This window comes from Ovis canadensis, chromosome 2, assembly GCF_042477335.2.
Source record: "Ovis canadensis isolate MfBH-ARS-UI-01 breed Bighorn chromosome 2, ARS-UI_OviCan_v2, whole genome shotgun sequence".
NCBI lineage: Eukaryota > Metazoa > Chordata > Mammalia > Artiodactyla > Bovidae > Ovis > Ovis canadensis.
In genome coordinates, this window is record NC_091246.1 from 53,684,417 (window position 1) to 53,705,880 (window position 21,464).

The 21,464-nt window shown below is 39.4% G+C and overlaps 1 protein-coding gene across 3 annotated transcripts in view; it reads right to left on the minus strand.

Annotated features, from left to right (window-relative positions):
• UNC13B (unc-13 homolog B) overlaps positions 1-21,464 on the minus strand; it is a 227,442-nt gene that overhangs the window by 88,618 nt on the left and 117,360 nt on the right. For 2 of the 3 annotated variants that reach the window (XM_069576256.1, XM_069576257.1), the window contains exons 8-9: positions 15,448-15,682; positions 263-574 (exon numbers count right to left, since the gene is read on the minus strand). In XM_069576256.1, coding sequence (XP_069432357.1) covers positions 263-574; positions 15,448-15,682 — 547 coding nt within the window. Of the gene's footprint in view, positions 1-262; positions 575-2,673; positions 10,681-15,447; positions 15,683-21,464 lie in introns of all 3 variants that reach the window. The other variant, XM_069576259.1, reaches the window with a different exon arrangement.

The window sequence follows — 21,464 nt, forward strand, 5'->3', positions numbered from 1 at the left end:
TATATGGGGTCAACTAGTAAGCCAAGAACTACAGACTCTAGAAGACCTGGTACACTGCAGCTACAATGTTCTTCAGAGATCCTTGAAATACTTTGGTAATTACACCAGAAAACAATGGAAGCAGTGCAGAGGTAAGCCTCAGTATCCGGATCACAACCATACCCAGCTGCAGGGAAACAAACAGCAATTGCATTCTGTCAGCAGTACCATAGGGCAGGTACTGAGGAAACCATATGAGCTCCCCAAGGTAGCCATGACCTACCTCTCCTGGGGGCCTCGGACAAGGTCTCTGTGTAGCACCATATCTGGGGGTGGATGGGCTGTGGCATCTTCTTTCATCTTGGGTTCACACACTCCCCCTTTCTCCTCTTCACCTGTCACCTCCAAGGCTTTCTCTTGTTCTCCAAAACCCACTTGGCCATCTCTGGAGAGGCTACTAGAGCTGTGGCAGGAATGAATGGAGTCCCTCTCCCGACGGTCATCATCTTGTTCATGACACTGGTCCAGTTCACTTAACTGAGAGCTTCCTTGACTCACGTTACAGGAGGAGCCATACCTACTACTGCTGGTGGGGCTGTGAGAATGAGAGGAGGACAGATTAGTAAATAAATACAAACTAAAGACCGGAACAAAATAATGGATGAATCCAGGAAATAATGATTCTATCAGTGGCAAGGATCACAAACAGGAGGTTCCTGGGAAGAGAGGAGCAAAGTTCACATTCTAGAAGAACTAGGCTCTATTCAGCAAAATCACAACGAGGAAAAACAACACAGCATGCTGGGTTCTCCAACAGCACTTAGCCCCAACCCTGCAACTGACTTGAAGAATTCTTTATCTTAATCTGCTATTTTCTAAGTAGGATTAAGAATTTTTCAAATAGTCTGTTTATGCCTAAAATTCCCTGCTCGAACTTCTTAAAACCTGTCCAGTGGCTGTAATCAAAGTTTTCTAATTTTCACAAAGTAAAATGGGTGGATGAACTCTACTCCCTTTTTCTGTTACCTATTAAATTGAGAACTCTTTTCTTCCTCTCCAATTGGAAATATAAAGGTCTGTTCCTCAGAATGTGCAAAGGAAAGTGAACATGTTCCTTCAACTGTCCCTCCACCATCTGCACAAGGTAATGGAAGCCAAATAGAGGCTAGGACAAAGAAATTCCTCAGGGAGAATGGTCTCATTGACATGAATGTTACCGTGGTATACCTGGCAGCATAGGAAGTATCCCAGAGCCATCTATAATGGAGTTCTTCTCGGGTCATGGCTCAGTTTTGGACAAAATGGACACAGTCCAACTCCAAGATCTGAGTCAGGGCCACATTAATGCATTTTTGTTCCTGAAGAGAGACCAGAACAACCCCCTCTCTCAACCACCTGAATTCCCATACCCGGAAAGGAAATTTGTTCTCCTGGTATAAGAGGCATAGAGAAAGTGGCAGTGAATTGTGACTGTATAGAAAGAATAGCATTCAGAAGTTACTCCCTTGAGCCATGTACTGAATTTTAAGGATTCAGTCCTATTCAAAATAGAGGGACTTGGGGATGATCTACATGACCTATCCTAGCCCCATCTAGATAGTTCCATCCCAAGTCAGGGGCCCTTCATTTTAATTCTGCGGGGACAATAGACAGGAATTCCCTTGCCAAAGAGTCAGGCTTTAACTAAAGGGCTAATGTTTATTGTTTTCCAGTGTTATTTTCCCTCCGGTTCCTCCCAATTATCTGGTGTTTCCAGGCTGATTTCTGATTTTTCACCCCATAGCAGGAGAGGTAGCAGGCTACTGTGCTGAGTAGTTCCTAACACACAATCTCCAAAGTATTTGACCAACTTCTTTGGACTGCTTTGGGCCAGTGTTCAAGGCAGCACTCAAACTGTCCTGTATGGTGCTTCCTCTTAGGAGAAATAATAGTACGCTTTGCAATTCATGGGGTCGCAAAGAGTCGGACACGACTGAGCGACTGAACTGAACTGAACTTGCAGCTGGACCCTGTACACTGCTCTACCATAGAGCACAATGCTCCACAGCAAATGATAGCCCTGAGCTCCTGGGAGACTCTACCAAAAACACCTAACAAACACCAGTCTCATGGGTGATAAAATTCAGAAACTGCAAGAAGCTAGGCAAATCCATATGGAATAGGATATACAGTATAGATTATTCCAAGCCATCCTTTGCATTTTATATTCTACTTAGTAATCTCATTGCCACTGGAGAAAGCATCTTAGAAGACTTGGAAAAGCAAAGCAAAGTAGGTCTCTCCCAGCTATTACAGATACAGGTGTTCAAGGCCCAAGGAAGCATTCAAACCTATCACATGGCTATAATTATTAATAATATATGCCACTCAATGACTTGCTGCCTCTTCTTGCCCTCCCTTCTCCCTTCTACATTATTCAAGGCAGAGCAAGCCAGAGTAAGTAAATCCCAGAATTTAGCCTCTCCTTTAAGCAGGAAGCGCATTGTTCCAATAAGTGAATTATATTTGGTAGAGAGAAGAGATGACAATATCCACATATTATTTCTTGTTACTTAATGCCTAACATGAAGCTCAGGTGCTGGGAAAGACACAAGGAGGATAAAAAGCAGGCTATGGTTAAGCTACCACTAAGTCATTGCATCATAAATGGTCAATTCCTTAAAATCATTTATGATGCTTTAGTTGAGAACAGGCCTTTTGCTGGTCTTTGGTTCCTTGATGTCCAGCAGAGTAATTGGCTGCTGTACATTTGAAACAGAGCCAGTGCTAGCAGGCTCTGCCTCCTCTTCATGTGTTTCTGGTTGAAGTAGCTCAGAGACAGTGCAGTGTTCTTCCTCATGATTCTCTGAAGGACAGATATCTTTGGTATCCTTGTCTTCTCCAGATGCTGGGATTTCTTGCTGGTTTTCCACTTCTCCAGGCCTTGAAAGCTCCTGAGTACATACACGTTGCCCAGCCCCCAGCTGCTCGAAGGTCCCAGTGGGCTGAGCCTTAGCTGGCTCAGCACAGGCCCCGGACATTTGAAAAGACTCCAAAGTTTTGTCAGTCTCACCAGATTTAAGGTCTTGATCACTGCTTATAACCAAACCTGGAGAGGAGGATTCTGCAGGCATTTGTTCAGAGTCCCCTTTGTTCTCTTTCGGCCATGGAAATGAAAGATCCAGCTTCTTTCCAAACCTTAGTTTTGAATCGCTTGCCACTACACTACTCCCCTTCCCCTCACTACCTCCCTCAAAGAGAGTTGACAACTTCTTAAAACTGGACATTAAACCAGTCTCTGCTGCTCTACTGCCAGTGGAGGAAGGTGAGGAAAAGAAAGAGCTCAGTGATTTCCCATAGTCAGCAGCAGAAGATGGGAAATGGAGCTTTGGCCAACTGGTCACGTTTGGGATTGGCTGCTCCATTTCCTGAGGGACTGCAGGTGAGTCTTTCTGGGCATCAAGTATCTCACAATGTTCTTTGGCACAAAGCACAGGTTCCTCCAGTGGAGGGTGAGAAATGTACCCTTGGGTTTCCGGTGTGGCACTCTGGCTGACACTTGCCTCACTGAACAGCACTGTTTCTAGTGAACTGGCTGCCTGTAGCTCTAAGAAGTCTTGGTTTGCGGAGATGGATTGCATATCTGGCTCTGGTTCAAGAGGAAGAGGTGGCTGAACTGGAGGAGGAAGCTCTTTGGCAATCCAGGTAGGATCTGGATGCAACTGCATTGGCAATGGGATATGCTCTGCTTCCAATGATGCCTCTGTGTCTGTAGCCTGCAGCATCCCCATGTCTCCTTCATCGCTCAGAGACAATACTCCTTGCCCAGTATCATCCCCTGAGACAGAAGATGTACCCTCAATTGTTTCAGAATGTTGGGGTTCTGGAATATTGTCTGGAATATTATTGTTTTCCATTTCAGTTGTTAACTTAGGATCATCTGTCAAGGTCTCCAAGTCTGACTCTGCACTAACCACTGTCATTCCACAGTCACTGACCATAGATTCTGAATTGAGTGCTCCCAAGGTAACTTCTTTACATAAATTTTCTGGAGGTACTGATGCTACAGTATCTTTGAGACTACCATTTTGAAGCAATGCAGTAGCTGCAACAGATGATTCTTGTTTGCATGTCTCTGGTTTGGGACTTTTAAAAATTCCAAATAACTCACCTTTGAGAGGCTGGGATGATGTACCAGAAGAAAGAGAGAAAAAAGAATTTTTCTTTGGAGGTTTAGGAGAAGAGAAAAGTCCGGAGAACGTTTTGGGAGGTTCAATTAAGGACCCAGAGAAAGATTTCACTTTGGTCACAAACCCTGAAAGCATTTCTACTGAAGAGTCCAACACTGATTTGTCTTCCTCTTTATCTGCACCTTGACTCTGGAGGTGCCATGTACCTCCTGACTCCACAGAGGAAGAAGTTGGCTCCAGGATCTTTGTTAAGACCTCATCAGGGGCCTTTTCTAATGGCAAATTCAACGGATCACTAGTAAATCTTTCATTTTGGTGGGAGTTAGTACAAGTGTCTAAATTGTTGAACTTTTCAACCAAATGGCTATCATGGGAAAAAGAGCTGGTCAGTGAGTCACTCATGGATGCTTCTTGTATAAAAGCTTCTTCGTGGGTAGATATCTCAAGGTTCTCTGGACCAATGAGCAGTGTTTCAGTCTGTGCCTGAAATCCTGGTGAATGAGGAACAATGTCTTTTTGTGACTGATTTGTCTGGAAATCTGAAGATGTCCTTGGTCCATTACTGGAACCTAGTTTTCCTGGATCTTTCTCCTCTACATTGAGCTCATCTGCAAGGGAGATCATCTCAGTGGTGTTGCTAATGGAAACACAAAAAGCCATTTGCTGTTCATGAACTACTTCCTGGACCATGCTATCTCCATTGCCATTAGAACCTTCTTTAGTTATTGTACCACTCATGTCCACAAAAACACTTGGCTTCTTACAGGGCTGGGAAGTCACTGGAGCAGTAGTTGAAAGGTTCTGTTTGTTCCCAGGACTCTGCTGCTTTTCATCCAAAAAAGACAAGTTGAAGAAACTGAAAGAGCTTTTAGGAGAGGCATCCTTCTTGCTGCCTGAGTTAGCAGTGGGGAAAAAGGAAGGAAGTGTGAATAGCCCTTCTGCTTGAGATTTGGTTCTGGGTAGAGCAGTAGAGGCTCTGTTCTCAGATTTTTCAGATCCAGTCAGGAAAGAAAATATACTCTTTCTTGTTGGCAATTCTGGTTGGGAGGGAGATGTTGTAGCAGTTGAAAAACTGTGGTCTTTGTCAGAAAACTGATCTTGTTCATTTGAATTTCTTCTGCTCGGAATATCTAAAGATATTTTATCACTTCTTGGGACTTCTGTCACTATAGACCCACCACTGGTTTCTACTAAAGAATCTTTGGAAGAGTCTTTGAAACCTGTTGAGAAAGATGAATTTGGTGACTTGTAGGTTAGGTGGTTTCTGGAGGGTACCTCTTCTTCAGTCAAATGATCACCCTTGATGTCCTTAATTGCTGGTTCCTTTAGCTCACTGTCATCAATGGTAGTCTGCTTGTTCAGACCTCTAACTCGAACTTTCCCTTTAGAGGAAACTGGTGCAGCAGGAAAGTTCCCAATATCCTGTCTAGCTAGATGTGTGGCATCAGGACTAGACTTGACCTCTTCCTTATTAGTCACTGAAGAAACAGCCACATTTTCCGTTGTTTGTATAGGAGACATACTGCTTTTAAAGAAATCCCCTAGAGTACCAAAAAAATTTGAAACACCAGGAGATTCATTCTTTTCCTGAGATGATATCTTTCTATTTTTATCATTATTCTTTTCTAAACTTGGTGATCCTTCTTTATTTACTTGGGTTTTAAACAGGTTCAGAAATCCAGATGACTGCTTCTCATTTGCCGCTGCACTTACTGAAGGGTCTTCTTCCCGGCCAAAGAGCTTCAGTGCGCTTTTAAATAAAGTTCTCTCAGGCTCTTTGGAAGATTGGTCCTGGGGAGGCTTATAGTTCTTGTGTTCATCCCTGCTAAGCTGTGATACACGGGAAACTGAAACAGAGTCAGCTGTAATCATCTTGTCATCTTCTATATCTGAATTATCCTGAGGAGTTGTTTGGCTTACCTGAAAAACAGGTTTTAACAAACTTTGCTTTTTCACATGCATGCTTTTATTTAAAGGGGATTCTTTCTTCATATTTTTAGTGAATTCTAGTTGCTGAACACTGGATACTATTTGTCTCTCTAAATCCTTCTTGAGAAGACTTTCTTCCTCATTTTGAGAGTTACTCTCTAGTTGCTTACTTGAGATTAATAACTGAAGACTGTCATTTGTTATCTCTGCTAAGTTTGACTGCTGATCTCTTTTCTCTGTGGCTGATGACTTTAAGGTTTCACTCTTCTCAAAATTCAAAGTATTTCCAATTGAAGCACCCAAAGCAGAAAATAATGAAGTCACTTTGTTTAATGATGACATCTCTTCTGTTTGCTGTGGGATGTTAGCCTTATTTTTAGGAAATGTGTTAGTCTTACCTTCTGAAGAGGAAGCTTCTTCAGAAGACTGGATCCAATGGAAACTAGGAAGGTTAACTGATGAATCCTTAGAGAGAGGCTGATGTTTATCTCCCTTTATAATTTCATTTTTATTTAAGACATGATTACCAATAGTTTGGCGCTGATTTCTGAGATCCAATATACATTCAGAGTCTTCAGAACCACATGGCCTTTCTTTAAAAGCTACAAAATTTCCTTTAGACTTTTGATTATAGCCTGAAAAATCTAATGGTTGATTCCTTTGGTCATAATTTGACTCAAGTACTTGTGAAAAGGTTCCTAAATTTAGATACACTGGTCCCTCACTTCTTGGCAAAACTACAGATAAATCAAGTGGGTCATCATCTGGTTCCTCTTCAACATACCACAGTAATTCATCTTCCTTGTCAAGCACTTTAAAACTGTAAGCAGAAACAGTACAATCATCCAACATAATACTTGACAGATCATTTGTTACATTTTGTAAGTCACAATTCAAACAGTCTTCATAAGAAAAATCAGGTATAAATAAATATGCATACTGCCCAGTAGAATCAGTAAGGAAAAAATAGATATATTGGCCATCATGAAACATAAAATATCCATAATCACCATCCTCTGATGGCCACCACATTCCATTTTCAAGACATGACAACCACTCCTGATATTCATAACCAACACTTGAAAAAATAAAGTTTTCATCCATTCTTGATGAATCTAGATCAACTATGGGGCGTGTACTCTTCTCATAACCTGAAGAACAACTTAAGTCAATGGGTAGTTCTTCTAGTGAATTCTTAGTCTCATTAATTGGAAAATAACAAGAACTTCCATATAATGAATTAGCTGCCCACATATCACCTCTTAATAAGTAATCTTCATTAAATGCTAACTGGTTGAATGATTCATATGGTAAGTCATACCAAATGACACTGTTTGGATTTGTTCTCTCCTCCGAGATATTTGCATTTTGATCCTTTTGGCAAAAGTTTATTGCTGAGTTTTCTGAGTCAGGCCACAAGAAATCATCGGTTGGTGGAAACGTATTTTGATTCAACACATAATATACTGGCTGAATTTTTTTGGAATTCTTTGAGAAATCTTTTATATCAGAATCCCAGTCATAAGAGAAAGGACTGTCCATGTCTTCAAAAGACTGATAGTGGTTTGAATGACTAAGGATATCAGTATTTAATATAGGTGAAGTTGACTTGTTAGAATTCTCATGTAGTTTTGCCTCAAGAACATGATGTGGTATTTGCCTCATAGGCCAAGATTTCTCTGATAGGTCCTGCTGTGCAACTGGAGTGCACTGAAGTACACTGTTTGCAGAAGAGGGGCAATTCTTTTCACTTTGCTGGTTTTTCCACGTAGGAGGGCAATGATCGTCAACCCCAGCATCAGATAATGGAATGTCTTCTTTAGGTAAAGTCAAGCATCTTTTTATAAAGCCAGAAGTTTCTTGTTTTTCATGATTCCTCTGGTTTTCAGAAATCACACATGAAGTAACAGGGATCTCATCCGAGGATAAACGTTTAGTTCCATTCAAACCTTTTAGGTCACCTAAAGACATAGACTTTGCTTCATCTGGTTTAGAATCAATCATACTGCTACTGGATATCAAGTTAAATATTCCAGAGAATAAGCTTGAGGTATTACTCCTGTGAGGAGAGTCATCTTTTTTCACGTTTAATTCTTGTTGATTAGACAAGTTTTCTAAAGAAGAAAACTTGTTAAACAGGCTAGAAAAGAGTCCTCCTTGGGTTCTTTTCTCAGAAGCTTTGTCTACAAGTTTGGCATCACTCGTTTCATTAACCGAGGTGGGTTTTGAAATGGTAGAACTAAATGCTAATGAAGAGTCTGGTACTGTTAAGGATGTCACTTGTGTAAGAGCCTTACTTTCTTCTAAAGAATCTAAAGGTATATGTTCTTTGGACACATCTCCAGGAATGTTTAAGGTATCTCTCTCACAGTTCTCTACTGCTGTGTGGTTACTTGAGTTTAATTCCTCTATACTCCCAAATTTCCCAAGGTTACTATTAATATTTGGAGCCGAATCACACTTTATTTTAGTAAGTGTGGCATCTTCAGAAGTATTTATTTGGTCACTCTCATTAGATGTCTTTATATCACCAAATTTCCTTAGATTACTATGAATATCTGGAACTGAATTAGATTTTATTGAACTAAGTTTGGCATTTGCACGGCAGTTTCTTTGGACTTCTTCATCAGTGGTTACTGCTGAGCCACGAAAACTCTGGTCATTGACAGTTTTATGGCTGTCAGTGAAAGAAAATTTAAACAAAGGGAACACGTTTCCTTTCTCTTTTAAATCCTGCTGCTTTTCAGAATGACTAAGAACTTTGAGAAATGGAATATGTAATTTTCCACTAAAGGGAAAGGAACATCCATCTTTCTTAGGGTCCCTTTCCCATCCATCTTCTTCCAACTGGTGAATTTTCATAGAGTCTGACAAAGTCTCCTTTGAACAGGCCTCAGGGGAAGTGAGCAAAAACTGGCTAAAAGATTTTCTGAGTGGCTCCAGGAAATCATCACCAGCAATTTTCTTCCCCTCTAATGGCTCTGAAGATGCCTCTTTATTTACAGTTCTACTCCCAGCTACACAGGGATATGCCAAAGTATCCTTGACACATATTTTTGGTTGCTCTGGTAACACACACAGATCTGTACCGGGTTCTCTTTCCAATAGATTCACAACATCATCTTTCTTACTTGCAGAAAGAGCTGAGTTAGAAGGTTCAAAGGCTGAGTTAGGAGACAACAAATCCTCACTTAGGGGCATTTGGTGGTGGGGAGTTTCTCCATCACTCCTATTTAAAGTGACAATGCTACTGTCATTGCCAAGGGTGTCTTCCCTTTGATTTGACCCCAAATCACATGCAACAAAGTTTTCCTTTCTTGTTGACTTGCTCTGGTCATCATCGTTTTTGGTTTCATCCTTTTCTGAAAAAATCTTTAATGGATTTAGCATGCTGAAAACAGACTTTATAACCGAACTCTGACTCTGTGGAGCTGAGTCCCTTCCAATAGTTTCCATTGGATCCTGAGAGTTTAGATTTCCAGTTGTACTGTCCTTGTGCTCATTTTCAGAAGTTCTGTCCACTTTGCAAAAGTCCTTATTGTCAACTGTTTGAGAAGATATCAGAGACGGAGATCGTATGGAAAGATCATTCTCTGATACTGACCTGGCTCTGGGTCTAGATGGCGAATTACTCACCCCTGTTTGATTGAGAGTTTCTGTTTTCTCTGGAACTAAATGAACCAGCTTTTCCACAGAGGTTGTTAGATGCTTTGTGCCTGAACCCACCTTTTCTGAGAGTGAACTAAATAAAGAACCAACAGCACATTTCACTCCATTCAGCTCACGGAAAGAGATGGCCTTGTCCTTATCGTTCTTGACAAGGTTTGAAGATGGTATTTGATCCTCAGGGATTTTCTTTTCTGCATTATTAATAGTACTATTATGTTTAAGTGTTTTTTTAGTTTCTGAAAGGGAACTAAATTTATTAATCTCCTCTTCCTTCTCTGCTAAATATTCTGACACTGTTTCTACCAAACACTGAAGCTCATCCATTGTATCAACATAGCCCTCCTTGGGTTCCTCAACACAGGAAGAGGTCATCTCTTTCGTGGGGCACTCAGACACATCTCCAAGTGTGTCTGTATCACAATTCATCCTTTGGGATGGGAATGAAGGATTCGCTCTATAATATTCTTCTGGAAAACCTCCAATATGATGGACATTGGATGGATGACATGTTGGTGAGAGTAAACCTTCCTGCTTATCAGAAACAGGAGAACCCAGAAGTTCATCAGAAGTACTGCTGGTAGAATCTTCAAGAATATCTAATGGAGTGAAATTAGTAACATGCTGGTTTAAATCAGATGACTTTTCATAGTTCTTCAAACAACCAGGAAGACCAAAATCATGATTATCTAAGTCAGTGACCCATTTGCCACTCTTAACCACAAATCCATTTTTGTAGGGATGTAAAACTGTGAAGTTTTGTTCCTCCTTTTCAGTGTGGCAAAAGTCACAATTTCCAGTGTTAGGATATGTACTTTGGAAGTTAGTCTTAGTTCCTGAATTATCATCATATTGTCTTCTTTCACTGTCTTCAAAATGACTATACAAGGGTGTTTTTTTCCTTCTCCTATCTATTGTATCGTATTTCTGAGGATATCTGGAGAAAGCAGGCATTTCAAACTTAACATCATAATTAAAGGCAGCAGAGAATTCTTGGCTTTGAGATGGTGCCCTTTTTGAATTCTTGTACTTTGGTTGTATTTGTTGGTTGTAATATTTATCAGTTTTCAAAAGAGTTCTCACTTCTTTTACCTCTGCTTCCTTTAAGTTTATGTTACTGTCTTCTAGAAACTCTTGAGACATTTCCCCCTCTACCTCCTCATATATACATTCTTGCTCTTCATAGTCAACATCAGAGAAAGATGAAATAATTCTAATTTTGTCATTTTGAGCCTGAAAGCCTTGTCTGATGTAAAGAGAAAAATGGAGGAATAGTAAGGCAAGAAAAAAAAAAAAGGAGAAACAGGGAAAAGAAAAAAAAAATTGTAAGATTTAGTGCATATTCAATGAGAAAACTAAAATTAGTAAAATTATCTGTGTGATAAAAACCATTCAGACTGAAAAGATATAAGGAAATCCATACATTCTTAATTCAGCATTATAACAACATAGTCAAAAAGTTTTTTCCACATCAGAGAAAGACTACCTATAACAACTTTAAAATACTTCACCTGCTACTTAGGATCCTATTGTTTCCTAAGAAAGAAATAGGCAAATAATAAGAATATGTTCCATCAATATTTAGAATGTATTTATAATGCCAAAGTTTAGAGCTGTTACATATCCCATGACCATATATCAAGGGATATCAAGAAATCTAAATTTGCTGATGAATTTGGGTCTGAGAAGCCACCAAGCTGTTAACTTGCTGAAGGTTGTATTTTAGGCAGTATAGCCAAGAATATGGTCAAACATAGTACTTTTAAAAAGAAAAATATGTAGAAAATAGAATAAAACTTTTTGACTACCATAAGTCAAACCTTGTCACAGTACCAAAAAGAGAAAATTATTTAAAGTATCAAAATTTGTCATTTGTGAAACCTAAAGGCTATATGCATTGAGGATCACAGTGAAACAAACATATTTTGCATACTGATTACAGAATCAGAAGCTACACATTCAGCTTCAGTCAGTGAATACAGAAGACAGCCGACCTTTCTTTCACTTAAGTTAAAGACTGCCTATTTCCTGTGTATCGAGGCGGGGGTGTAGAGAAGGCCTGCAGACTAGGAGTTTGTCAGCTCAATGTATTCTTCTATAGATCTAACATCTGATAGCATTTATTTAGGAAACAAACCACATCAAAGTGTCACTTAGCCACTAAAGAGCCATCAAGAGTGAGACAGATATTTTTTTGACACCCCTCAACACTAGAGATATGCTTAATAAGCTCACAAAGTTCAACACCATTGTCAAACCTCCAATTATGCATTTTTACATAATATTCATACATTTCCCATTATTCTGGTTATTCCCATTATTTGGTTGAGTGAGGGAAACCAATTTATACATACATATATATGTGTGTGTGTGTGTGTGTATATATATATATACACACATAAAATATGCAGTTTCATTACTCTCAGATATTCTCAAAAAGTCAAACTAACTCCATCCTAGAAGAAGTCTTTATCATTGCAACATAAATTAGTCAATAGCCATTAGTCTGTGGTAATAGAAACTATTTATTTTTACATTTCTAACTTACTGGAAGGTACTACAAACTGTTGATTCAATCAAGGATTTTAAATTCTTCCTTAAAAGCTTTAACTTAAGGTCTTAGACTATTTCTAAGAACTTAGTATTTACAGTAATAGAAGTTTAAAAACCAAACTAGTGGTACAATTTCTTCAAAAAATTTTTAAAGAAAAATCAAGTCAAAATTTAAGTTAAAAATGTCTGTAATACAAGTTGACTTAAAAATCATGTTAATGTTTCCTTTGCTGGAGATGCTAAAATATTTACTCTTTAATCTCATTTCATATACTGATATAGGAAACTAATCAAATTTATATGTGATCAATTAAAGAAAAATTTTAGGAAAAAAATTTACAACTTAAAGTACAGCACTAATGCTCTTCCAAGTGTTACTACAGCAGTGATAACAAGGTAATGATCAGGGAAACTACATATTCTTCTGGGCAACTGCAGTCATAATTCACGTTGATGTGCCATTATTATTGCTGGCCTGCACACTCAACGCTTAATACAGAGGGGAAAGAGAGCCAAAACAATTTTGTTTTTGCTATTGTTTTTTCTTAAATAAAATATAAATAACTAAAACCAAATGAATAAAATAAGCAATTAATAAACCAGCAAGAAGTAGGGACCAACTTCAGTAGGATTCCTGCCACACTTCTTTTCAGAATTAAATTGTGAACAGTAAGAATTCTACATGATAAAGTGTTACTGAAAATACTCTCAGAGATGACAGTAAACAGAGTTAGATGTTGTCTAGCAGGTATATGACCATCTGAGGTTCAGAATATTTACTCACCAGTCTGAAATGGTGGGGAAAACTCTCAGATCATCCTATAATATAGTCAATTTTAGCAGCCAAAATTATGAGCTAAATTGGAGTGGTTTTTCAAAAAACTAACCTCCAACCAGTGAAATCTTGATTCAGGAAACAATTATCAATGGATGCTAAAATCAACAGATAAACGGTTGTTGAAAAAAAAGAATATATTCACAATCTCAGGTATCATCCCAGAGATCCACAATTACAAAGAAGAAAGGTAACTTTACATTAGAGAAATCTGGTATATATACCAGATTAATCCAGAAATCAAACTAAATGTCAACAATAATGAGACAACGTAAAATGTGACTGCTGATGCACTGTGAAGGAAACGTCTATGTAGTGTTTATGTCAAACATATTTAACCTGATTATAAACTTGAAAAAGCAATCAGACCACACTAAATTAAGAGGCATTCTCAAAGCTGGTTTGGACTCTTCAAAAAATGTTAGTGTCTCAAAAGATTAAAAATTAAAAAGTAAAGGAATTTTGAGATTATAGGAGACTACAGAAATAGGGAAATCACATGTAAGGCACCACACTCTTTAACTGAATCCTGCATCAAAAAGAAAAAAAAAGAAAAAAATATATATATAGGAGAAGGAAATAGCAACCCACTCCGGTACTCTTGCCTGGGAAATCACATGGACAGAGGAGCCTGGTAGGCTACAGTCCATAGGGTTGCTAAGAGTCATAGACGACTGAGCGATTTCACTTTCACTTTTCACTTTCATGCATTGGAGAAGGAAATGGCAACCCACTCCAGTATTTTCACCTGGAGAATCCCAGGGACAGAGGAGCATGGTGGGCTGCTGTCTATGGGATCGCACAGAATCGGACATGACTAAAGCAACTTAGCAGCAGCAGCAGCATAAAGAACATTATTGGGACAACTGAAAAAATTTAAATATGGTCTAGATGTTAAATAATATTGTATCTTTACATTTCTTTGAGTGTGATCATAATATTATGGTTATGTAAAAGAAAGTCCTTTTTCTTGGGAGTTATGTGCTGAAGTACCTCCTGGTAAAGTAACTTGGTATCTGCAACTTACTTTCAAATGGTTCAGGAAAAAAGAAAATGTATGTGTGGTACTTCCCTGGCAGTCTAGCAATTAGGATTCCATGCTTTCACTACCAAGCACATGGGTTCAATCCCTGGTTGGGGAGCTAAGATCCCACAAGTTGTAAGGCTTGGCCAAAAAACAAAAAAATGTACGTGTATATGAATATACATTAGAGAGAATGAGACAAAGTAAACATGACAGAATGTTAATACAACTAACGAATCTAGGCTATGTGAATATATGAGAAGTATATATTATTTCTCTAAATTTTAAGTATGATTTTTTTTAAGTTTGGGGAAGAGTAGGGAGCATATATGTATGTATTTGCTTTTATGCTTTTAAGTATATGACAATGGTCTATGGAAGTGTGCATAAGAAACAAGGGTGGTAGAGAACTAGGAGGCAAGAAGAGGAGGCAATAGAGGAAGACAAACAGGTGTGGGTGGGTTATTCTTTGCTGTGTATTATATTGTACCTTAACATACTTAGGCTGCCGTCTATGGGGTCGCACAGAGTCGGACACGACTGAAGCGACTTAGCAGCTTACAGCAGCAACATACTTTTACATTAAATGTTTTATGTATTTAAGAAATTAATAAAAAGCTTTTTTTTTAAAGTTCCAGCAAAAGCACTGAATCTGCTATAGTGAGATTATATTGGTTTTCTTCTGACATTCCCAGGGAAATATTTAGGTAGGATGAATTACCCAAGCATTTAACATCTGTGATTTTTTTTTTTCAATCTTAATGAAAGGTATATCAAAGTCACTGGGCTGGGCAGAGAGGTGAGCAGGTTTTTTTCAGCCATCTACCCCAAGTGTGTCTGCCCTCACCTGCTAATAATAAAGAAAAACTCTTACTGATGGATATGCATAAATGTGGGCTTCCCTGGTGGCTCAAGGTAAAGAACCTGCCTGCAATGTGGGAGACCCGGGTTTGATCCCCGGGTCCAGAAGATCCCCTAGAGAAGGAAATAGCAACCCACTCCAGTATTCTTGCCTGGGAAATCCCATGGACAGAGGAGGCTGGTGGGCTACAGTCCATGGGGTCGCAAGAGTTGGACAAAACTTAATGACTAAGCTACCATCCCATGCATAAATGTGAATTTTATAAAGAAGAGGGGGAAAAAAAGACTGAGATTCTACATAAAATGGCTGTAGGTTGGTCCACCATACTGCTAAAGTTCCTCTATCACCTCAAGTACCCAAATCCTTGATGTCAGTTGCATCCTGGGACCTGCATACTAGGAAGAGAAAGCGTTTTGTTCCCAACACCCACCTGAGGGCCCGCCGCTCTGGATAATCGAGGTCATAACTTTGCACAGAGTCATTGCAAGAGTCCCGGGAACTGCCCTGAAGCAGCAGCTGCTGTGGCAATCGCACAGGCACTGGGAACTGGTGCACAGAAGCGTTGGGCTGGGCAGTTGTATGGTAAGGAGGCGGGATGCTATTGCTGGTCTCACTGCGATAGTCACTATCTCGGTCATCCACGGCACTGTCAGGATCTTCGAAAGCTGTGGAATAAGCACAGTCAATCAAAATATCCCAGCTTGATTCGGTTCTCTAGAATGCTTTTCTGCTTCCAACATAGGGAGCCAAAAGCCCGAGCCTTGAGAACAAGAGCAAGCTGAGCTGCCCATGAGCGTAGTGACCTTAAAGTCATGCAAAAAACTGTCTCAATACCCACAAGTCTCTCTCCTCTAACAAGATAAGACAACTGGTTTAATTTTAGTGCTGATTCTCAGAGGAGTTCCAAGCGGCATTTCCCCAATGCAGAATTTTTTGGAATTCTGTTTCTCTAAGCTATTGTAACCCTAATGAAAACCTGCTTTTAAATGTCTTAAATAGATTCTGGTGCTCCACTATTATCAAAATAGGGCAAAAGGAGAAGAAACAGTTTCTTCATCTCTTGGAAAAGCGAAATTTTTGTTTAAAGTTAGCATGATGTTTTTCAGACTTTAAAAATACATTGTTGAGTCAAATAAGCAGGTCCACCATTGAAAACTGGTACAGGAAATCAAGAAGGTCAAAGTCAAGACTTAGAAGTCAAGTTCTGTATGCAGCCGAGAACAGCAGCAGTCTTACTGTCTAGCTGTGACACTGGTTTTTTCTAATAATTTCTACTGAGCACCCATACCCTGGGCTCAGAATTCCCATCCCAAGCCTTCATCCCATTTCCTCAGAAGAAGAGGAAAACACATTCACTGCCAATGGGGTCTTACTAACAAAGCAGCCAATTTATCTAATAGCAGTGACTACAATTTCGTAGACTTATTTCCGCTTTTCCAGTTAGTACCTGACTGGTCGCCATTTTTTTCTTGGTGTCAGCTAAAATGACCAGAGTTACAAATCTTGCTCCAAGCAAAAATAAAAATATGCAACACTGTGCTTGGAAAGGGGAGTTCAACCTAACAGTGTTTTGTAGTTTATTTTCCACAGAAGCCATTTCTGACACGATACCCATATGTGTATAATTAATAAGGTCCCATATGTTCTTTCTTGCCAAGTTTCTATTTGGCTCACAATAAGGAAAAGGAACATTCAACCATCCCAAAATGTAGATACTTTAAGCAGATGATGGACTCATCTTAGTAATTAAAAAGAAATCTTGGTAGCAATGTGGGCAGCAGAAGCCTCCTAATGACCATAAAATGAGGCTTTTACAATAGCTCATGTAGGAGATAAGATATATCCACACAATGGAAACAGAAGAGAGTTAATGAACTAGAGGAAGAAAAAAGACAGAAATGATAACAGTTGGGGACAAACGGAAGGTAAGAGGGAAATGGCCCCTTGGCTTCTACATCAGACAACTTGGTAGATAATCCCACTAAAAGACAGGGAACGTGAACATGTGGGTTCCAGACATCGCTCGGGGTTACAGCTGGGAGTAGGAGTAATAAGATCTTCTGAGTTTTGCCCACTTGAGTTTAAGGTAACAAAAGGAACAGGGAAGTGAGCAGAACTTCAGGGGGAAAAAAATCAGTATGAGAAAGGCTATCTTCAAATGGTCAGGAAAAATACCAGTCAAACACGGGGAGAGAAAACACTCTGTTTACAAATCACTCTGATTACACGTTAGGGAAAAGAGACTTTGGAGGTACTGGTTTTAGACCTTGATGCATCTGTTGTGCTGACGACTAGAAAGGATCAAGGGGCAAAAACCAGTGTGCCATTCAGATGTATTCTTTCTGAACTCACAGAAGGAGTAAGTGTGAAGAACTCAGTGCTGGATTATTCATGCATACAGATGAGGGGGCAGAGGCAACCAAGGAGACAAAGCCAAAAGTCTACTTAAACTCCGGCAGGTGGTTGTGCTATTAGCATATCATCCAGAGACTCAAGATGGGAGTCTCCAAAGCAGCACAGTGATAGACAATCCTGTTGACTATGAGGCCAGGAGAGGGTAGCTCAGCCAGAGTTAGGAGCCCAGTATCCTGAGCCAGAAACTATGTGGAGAGACCCTTCCTCACTGCATCTGACCTATGACTCCTGACCTATGACTCCTTAATAATGATCGGCTTTATTTTGCTAAGCTAAGGGGAGGGGTATTCCAAAACACCCCTAAAGTCTGACACATTTCTGTGCTGAAGGAATAAAGGGCAAATAAAGAAGAAGCCGGGAGCAGAAGAAAAGAGGGTATGAAAAATAGGAGGAGACTGGAGAAAGGCAATACAAGGAAGTGAGGTGAGACAAAGAACAGGAGCAGAAAAAAGGGTGGTCAAGGGCAAAAGCTAGCTTTTCTCCCCCTACACCGTCCCCAGTTTTCTTAGAAAGGAAATATCCTGGCACCACCAAAGCTGATTAGAAACTGAAAAGGGAAATTACGGAGAAGACTTGAGTGAAAGCATCGTGCTTTCAGTGCCCCAGCAATGATTTCTTACTGGATCTACCTGCTACTGCACAGAACCATTTCACCTAGAACAGAAAACTTCTGGTTTCCCTGAGAAAGAGACACTGAGAACAGGTTTGGTTATTCAGCTTATGGAGGACTTGCGAGCTAGTCTGAGGGTAACAGTTGAAAAGCCCTTTGAAATTAAAGGCTGGGAAATTTTACTCATTCAAATATTTATTGAACGTCCACCAGCTGCAAGGCTAAACAACACAGAAGACTTGGATTATAGAGTCAGTCTAATAGGAGAGAGAAAATATGGATACAGATACAAGGAAGTATCTATCATGAGAACAGTATAAACCAAATGCTATATGAGTTGAAGGTTGCATCACTTCCTGTTAAAATGAACAGGGAAATCATTAAGGAAGTTATGACTCTGAAAGACTGGTGGGTTTTTAACAGGTGAAGATGTGGGTGAGGGGAAATACCTTTTAGAATCCGGAGAAAAGCAATGGCATGAGTAAAGGTCCAATGATGGGAAAGGAGATATAATATATATGTAAAAGGTCATATATATTTTTGGTCATATATATTTTTAAAGGCTATGTATATATTTTTATGAAACATTTTATAGCTCATTTAGCAAGTACATAAAAGGACATGAAAGGGAAATGACAGAAATAAACATGGAAGAGTAGGCTGGGACAGAGATAAGCCTCAGGCAGAGAGTAGGCACTCAAAACTCAATGATGTATTGAACAGTGAGGTTCTCCAGTATGTGGTGCTCCTGGATTGAGTCCCCATCTTTAAATCCAGAATATAGGCAAAACTTTATCAGAGAAGGAGTGAAAATTCAAACTTTTTTTTTTATGGCTTACTTCTTTCTACTCGAAAACCTTAATAATCCAAGCTCTCTCAGGCTGTGTTTGCATAGTTTCCTGGTGCAAATACTCAGGATTCAAATCATAGGAAGTACATACTCCATGAGAAATTATAGTGGCAGAACAAAATTTGGCCCCTCTTAGCAACTACTGGGTACCTAATCACTGAAACTCAATCAACCTGTCCACCTCCTGTCGGCCCAGGTAACACAGCCAGTAATGCCAGCCTAGGGCTGTGACTCTTGCTAGAATGAACTCTCTTAAGTTCTTAGAGAGAGCCCACTCTCTAAGCTCAAGAACAAAGGTGGCCTCTAGCCTAGCTAGACTGCTTCAAGGAAAGTCAAATCATGTCCCCAGCCTCTTGCTCACATCACAAAACCAATGACCTCTCCTAGAATGAAATTTCTCCTGCTAGTCATTGTGCCCCTTAGCTAAAAGGCCAAAGGAGGGGCTGATGGCACTTGTCTCTGTGGAAGATAAATCAGGAGGTCCTGTCAGGATTATAATTGAAACTTTGAAATTTCTCCATCTCTCTCTGTGTGTCTCTCACACTCACACACACACATACACAAACATGCATGCACATGCACAGACAAAGTCTTCAGGAAATCACCCTGAAAGGATATAACTTTCCACTGCAGCAAATTCTCTCTTGGGCTCCAAGAAGGGGAAGAGGAGGGATTGGCATTATATATGCTTATATGCATGAATATCCAGCCTCAGTCAGAGGGAGTATGTTAAAGGGTAAAATTAAGAAAATTATAAGGTCTTCAAATTCTTACGTACTCTGTTGGTCTCCCCAGCCCAAATAGGTCCAGTGACCTAAGAAAATCACAAGTGGTAACAAAGAAGAAGAGTGACAGAGACAATTTTAGGAAGAATTCAAAGATCATTTCCCATCTCACCAATTAGTATATACCTATCTGACTTGAGTCTACCCTATTGTATTCCATTTATTTTTCATAACATATAGACAGCATTTGCCTTCTATAGAGCATAAGACAATCTCCTTCTGGCCTAGGTGTCTCTCAGAACATCATCACCGAGGAGTTAATATATCCTTCCATATTCAAAATGAGAAAAATTTGACCTGCTTCTAAGAAACCCTTCCTTATCTCTATGTTCACCAAACCTGAGCCTACTACAATAAATCCACAAGAAACTCAGACCTGGTTACTCTGGGAAAGACAGCAATTCCCTTATTCGGGAGCAATGACATCTAATTTTCCTGCTTTCTATTGAAAATTAAAAAGCCAAAGGATGGTATTAATCTCTAGTCTTCTAATATGTAACAAAACTCTGTAGCTTGCAGGGCACTCAGATATAGCCACTTTTTCTGAATTTCCTATAAATTTTTAATAGAGTCTGTTAAAACACAGAAGCTTCAACCAAAGAAAACTGAAAACATTTCCTACGCATTTTTCCAGATTAAAAAATTCAATATTAATTAAATGTAAATCCTATCCCACATCCAAGCTGAATTTGAGGCAACTCAAATGCAACAAAGAAATCACTAAAAATGGGCCTCAATCCCAAGAAACAAGGAACAAGTCGGCTTCATAGTTAAGAATATGGACATCGAAATCAAAGTTAAATTCTTGTGGCTCTTCCATGTACTAGTATATCTTGAAAAAGTTATTATAGATGCTTCCTCATCTGTAATATGAAAACGATAATAATATGAGTCTCATTGGTTTCTATAAGGATTATAAGAGAAAATGCAAGTAGGGTACTTAGCACAGGGTCCTGAAAAATGATAAGCAATTCACATTTCTTGTTGTTTTGTCATGTTGCCAGGTTTGCCTTGCTTTACAGGTTCCTAACAAATGGTAATAGATAGCAGGAAGATCAGCACACTTCAACAGCTGTAATGTCCACTAAGGGATTGATGACATCTAGGTTTAAAAGTCCCCAGAGTTCTGAGGGTGCAGCTATCTTAACTGCTTGCCACAAGACTAAAAATTCTGGAAGCACTGAATGATGCCAACATAGGCTGGTTTTACTACTTGAATTAATTCCCAATCCTGAGGAAATGAGACTATGCGTGTGACACAGGGTGTTCATACACTGAGGGTCAATTTCCTTCTTACATACTTACCTTCTTCCTACCACCTATGTCTCTTCTCAGCTTAGTGTGTGATTTAAAAATTTTTAATAATTTAACTTTCTAACCATGAAGTGGGGGTAAAAATTCTCCCAGGCTATAGCGTAGTTGCCATAGCAACTGCAACAGGATAAGTACTGTGTTTCTTTTCCAAAGAAAACTGAAAAATAATCACATGGAACTTCCGAATATGCCTATCAACTTAGATTGCTTCAGGCTGCTTCTCACTGAAACTCTGGGCTCACAGAAGGCTCTCTTGCATTGCATAGCCTCATTCTTAAATGGTCAGCAGCAGTACATAGTAGGTGCTCAATAAATATTTCTTATGCAAATAAATCCGACATATGACCCAATCCCATCTACTGAGTCCATCTCTAAACCATGAAAATAACAGTTATGTTCTCTGACTATCCAGTTCCCTATTCTCACTTCAGCCTGGTACCATTGTAAGAGAAACAACACTAGTTTAATTAGGC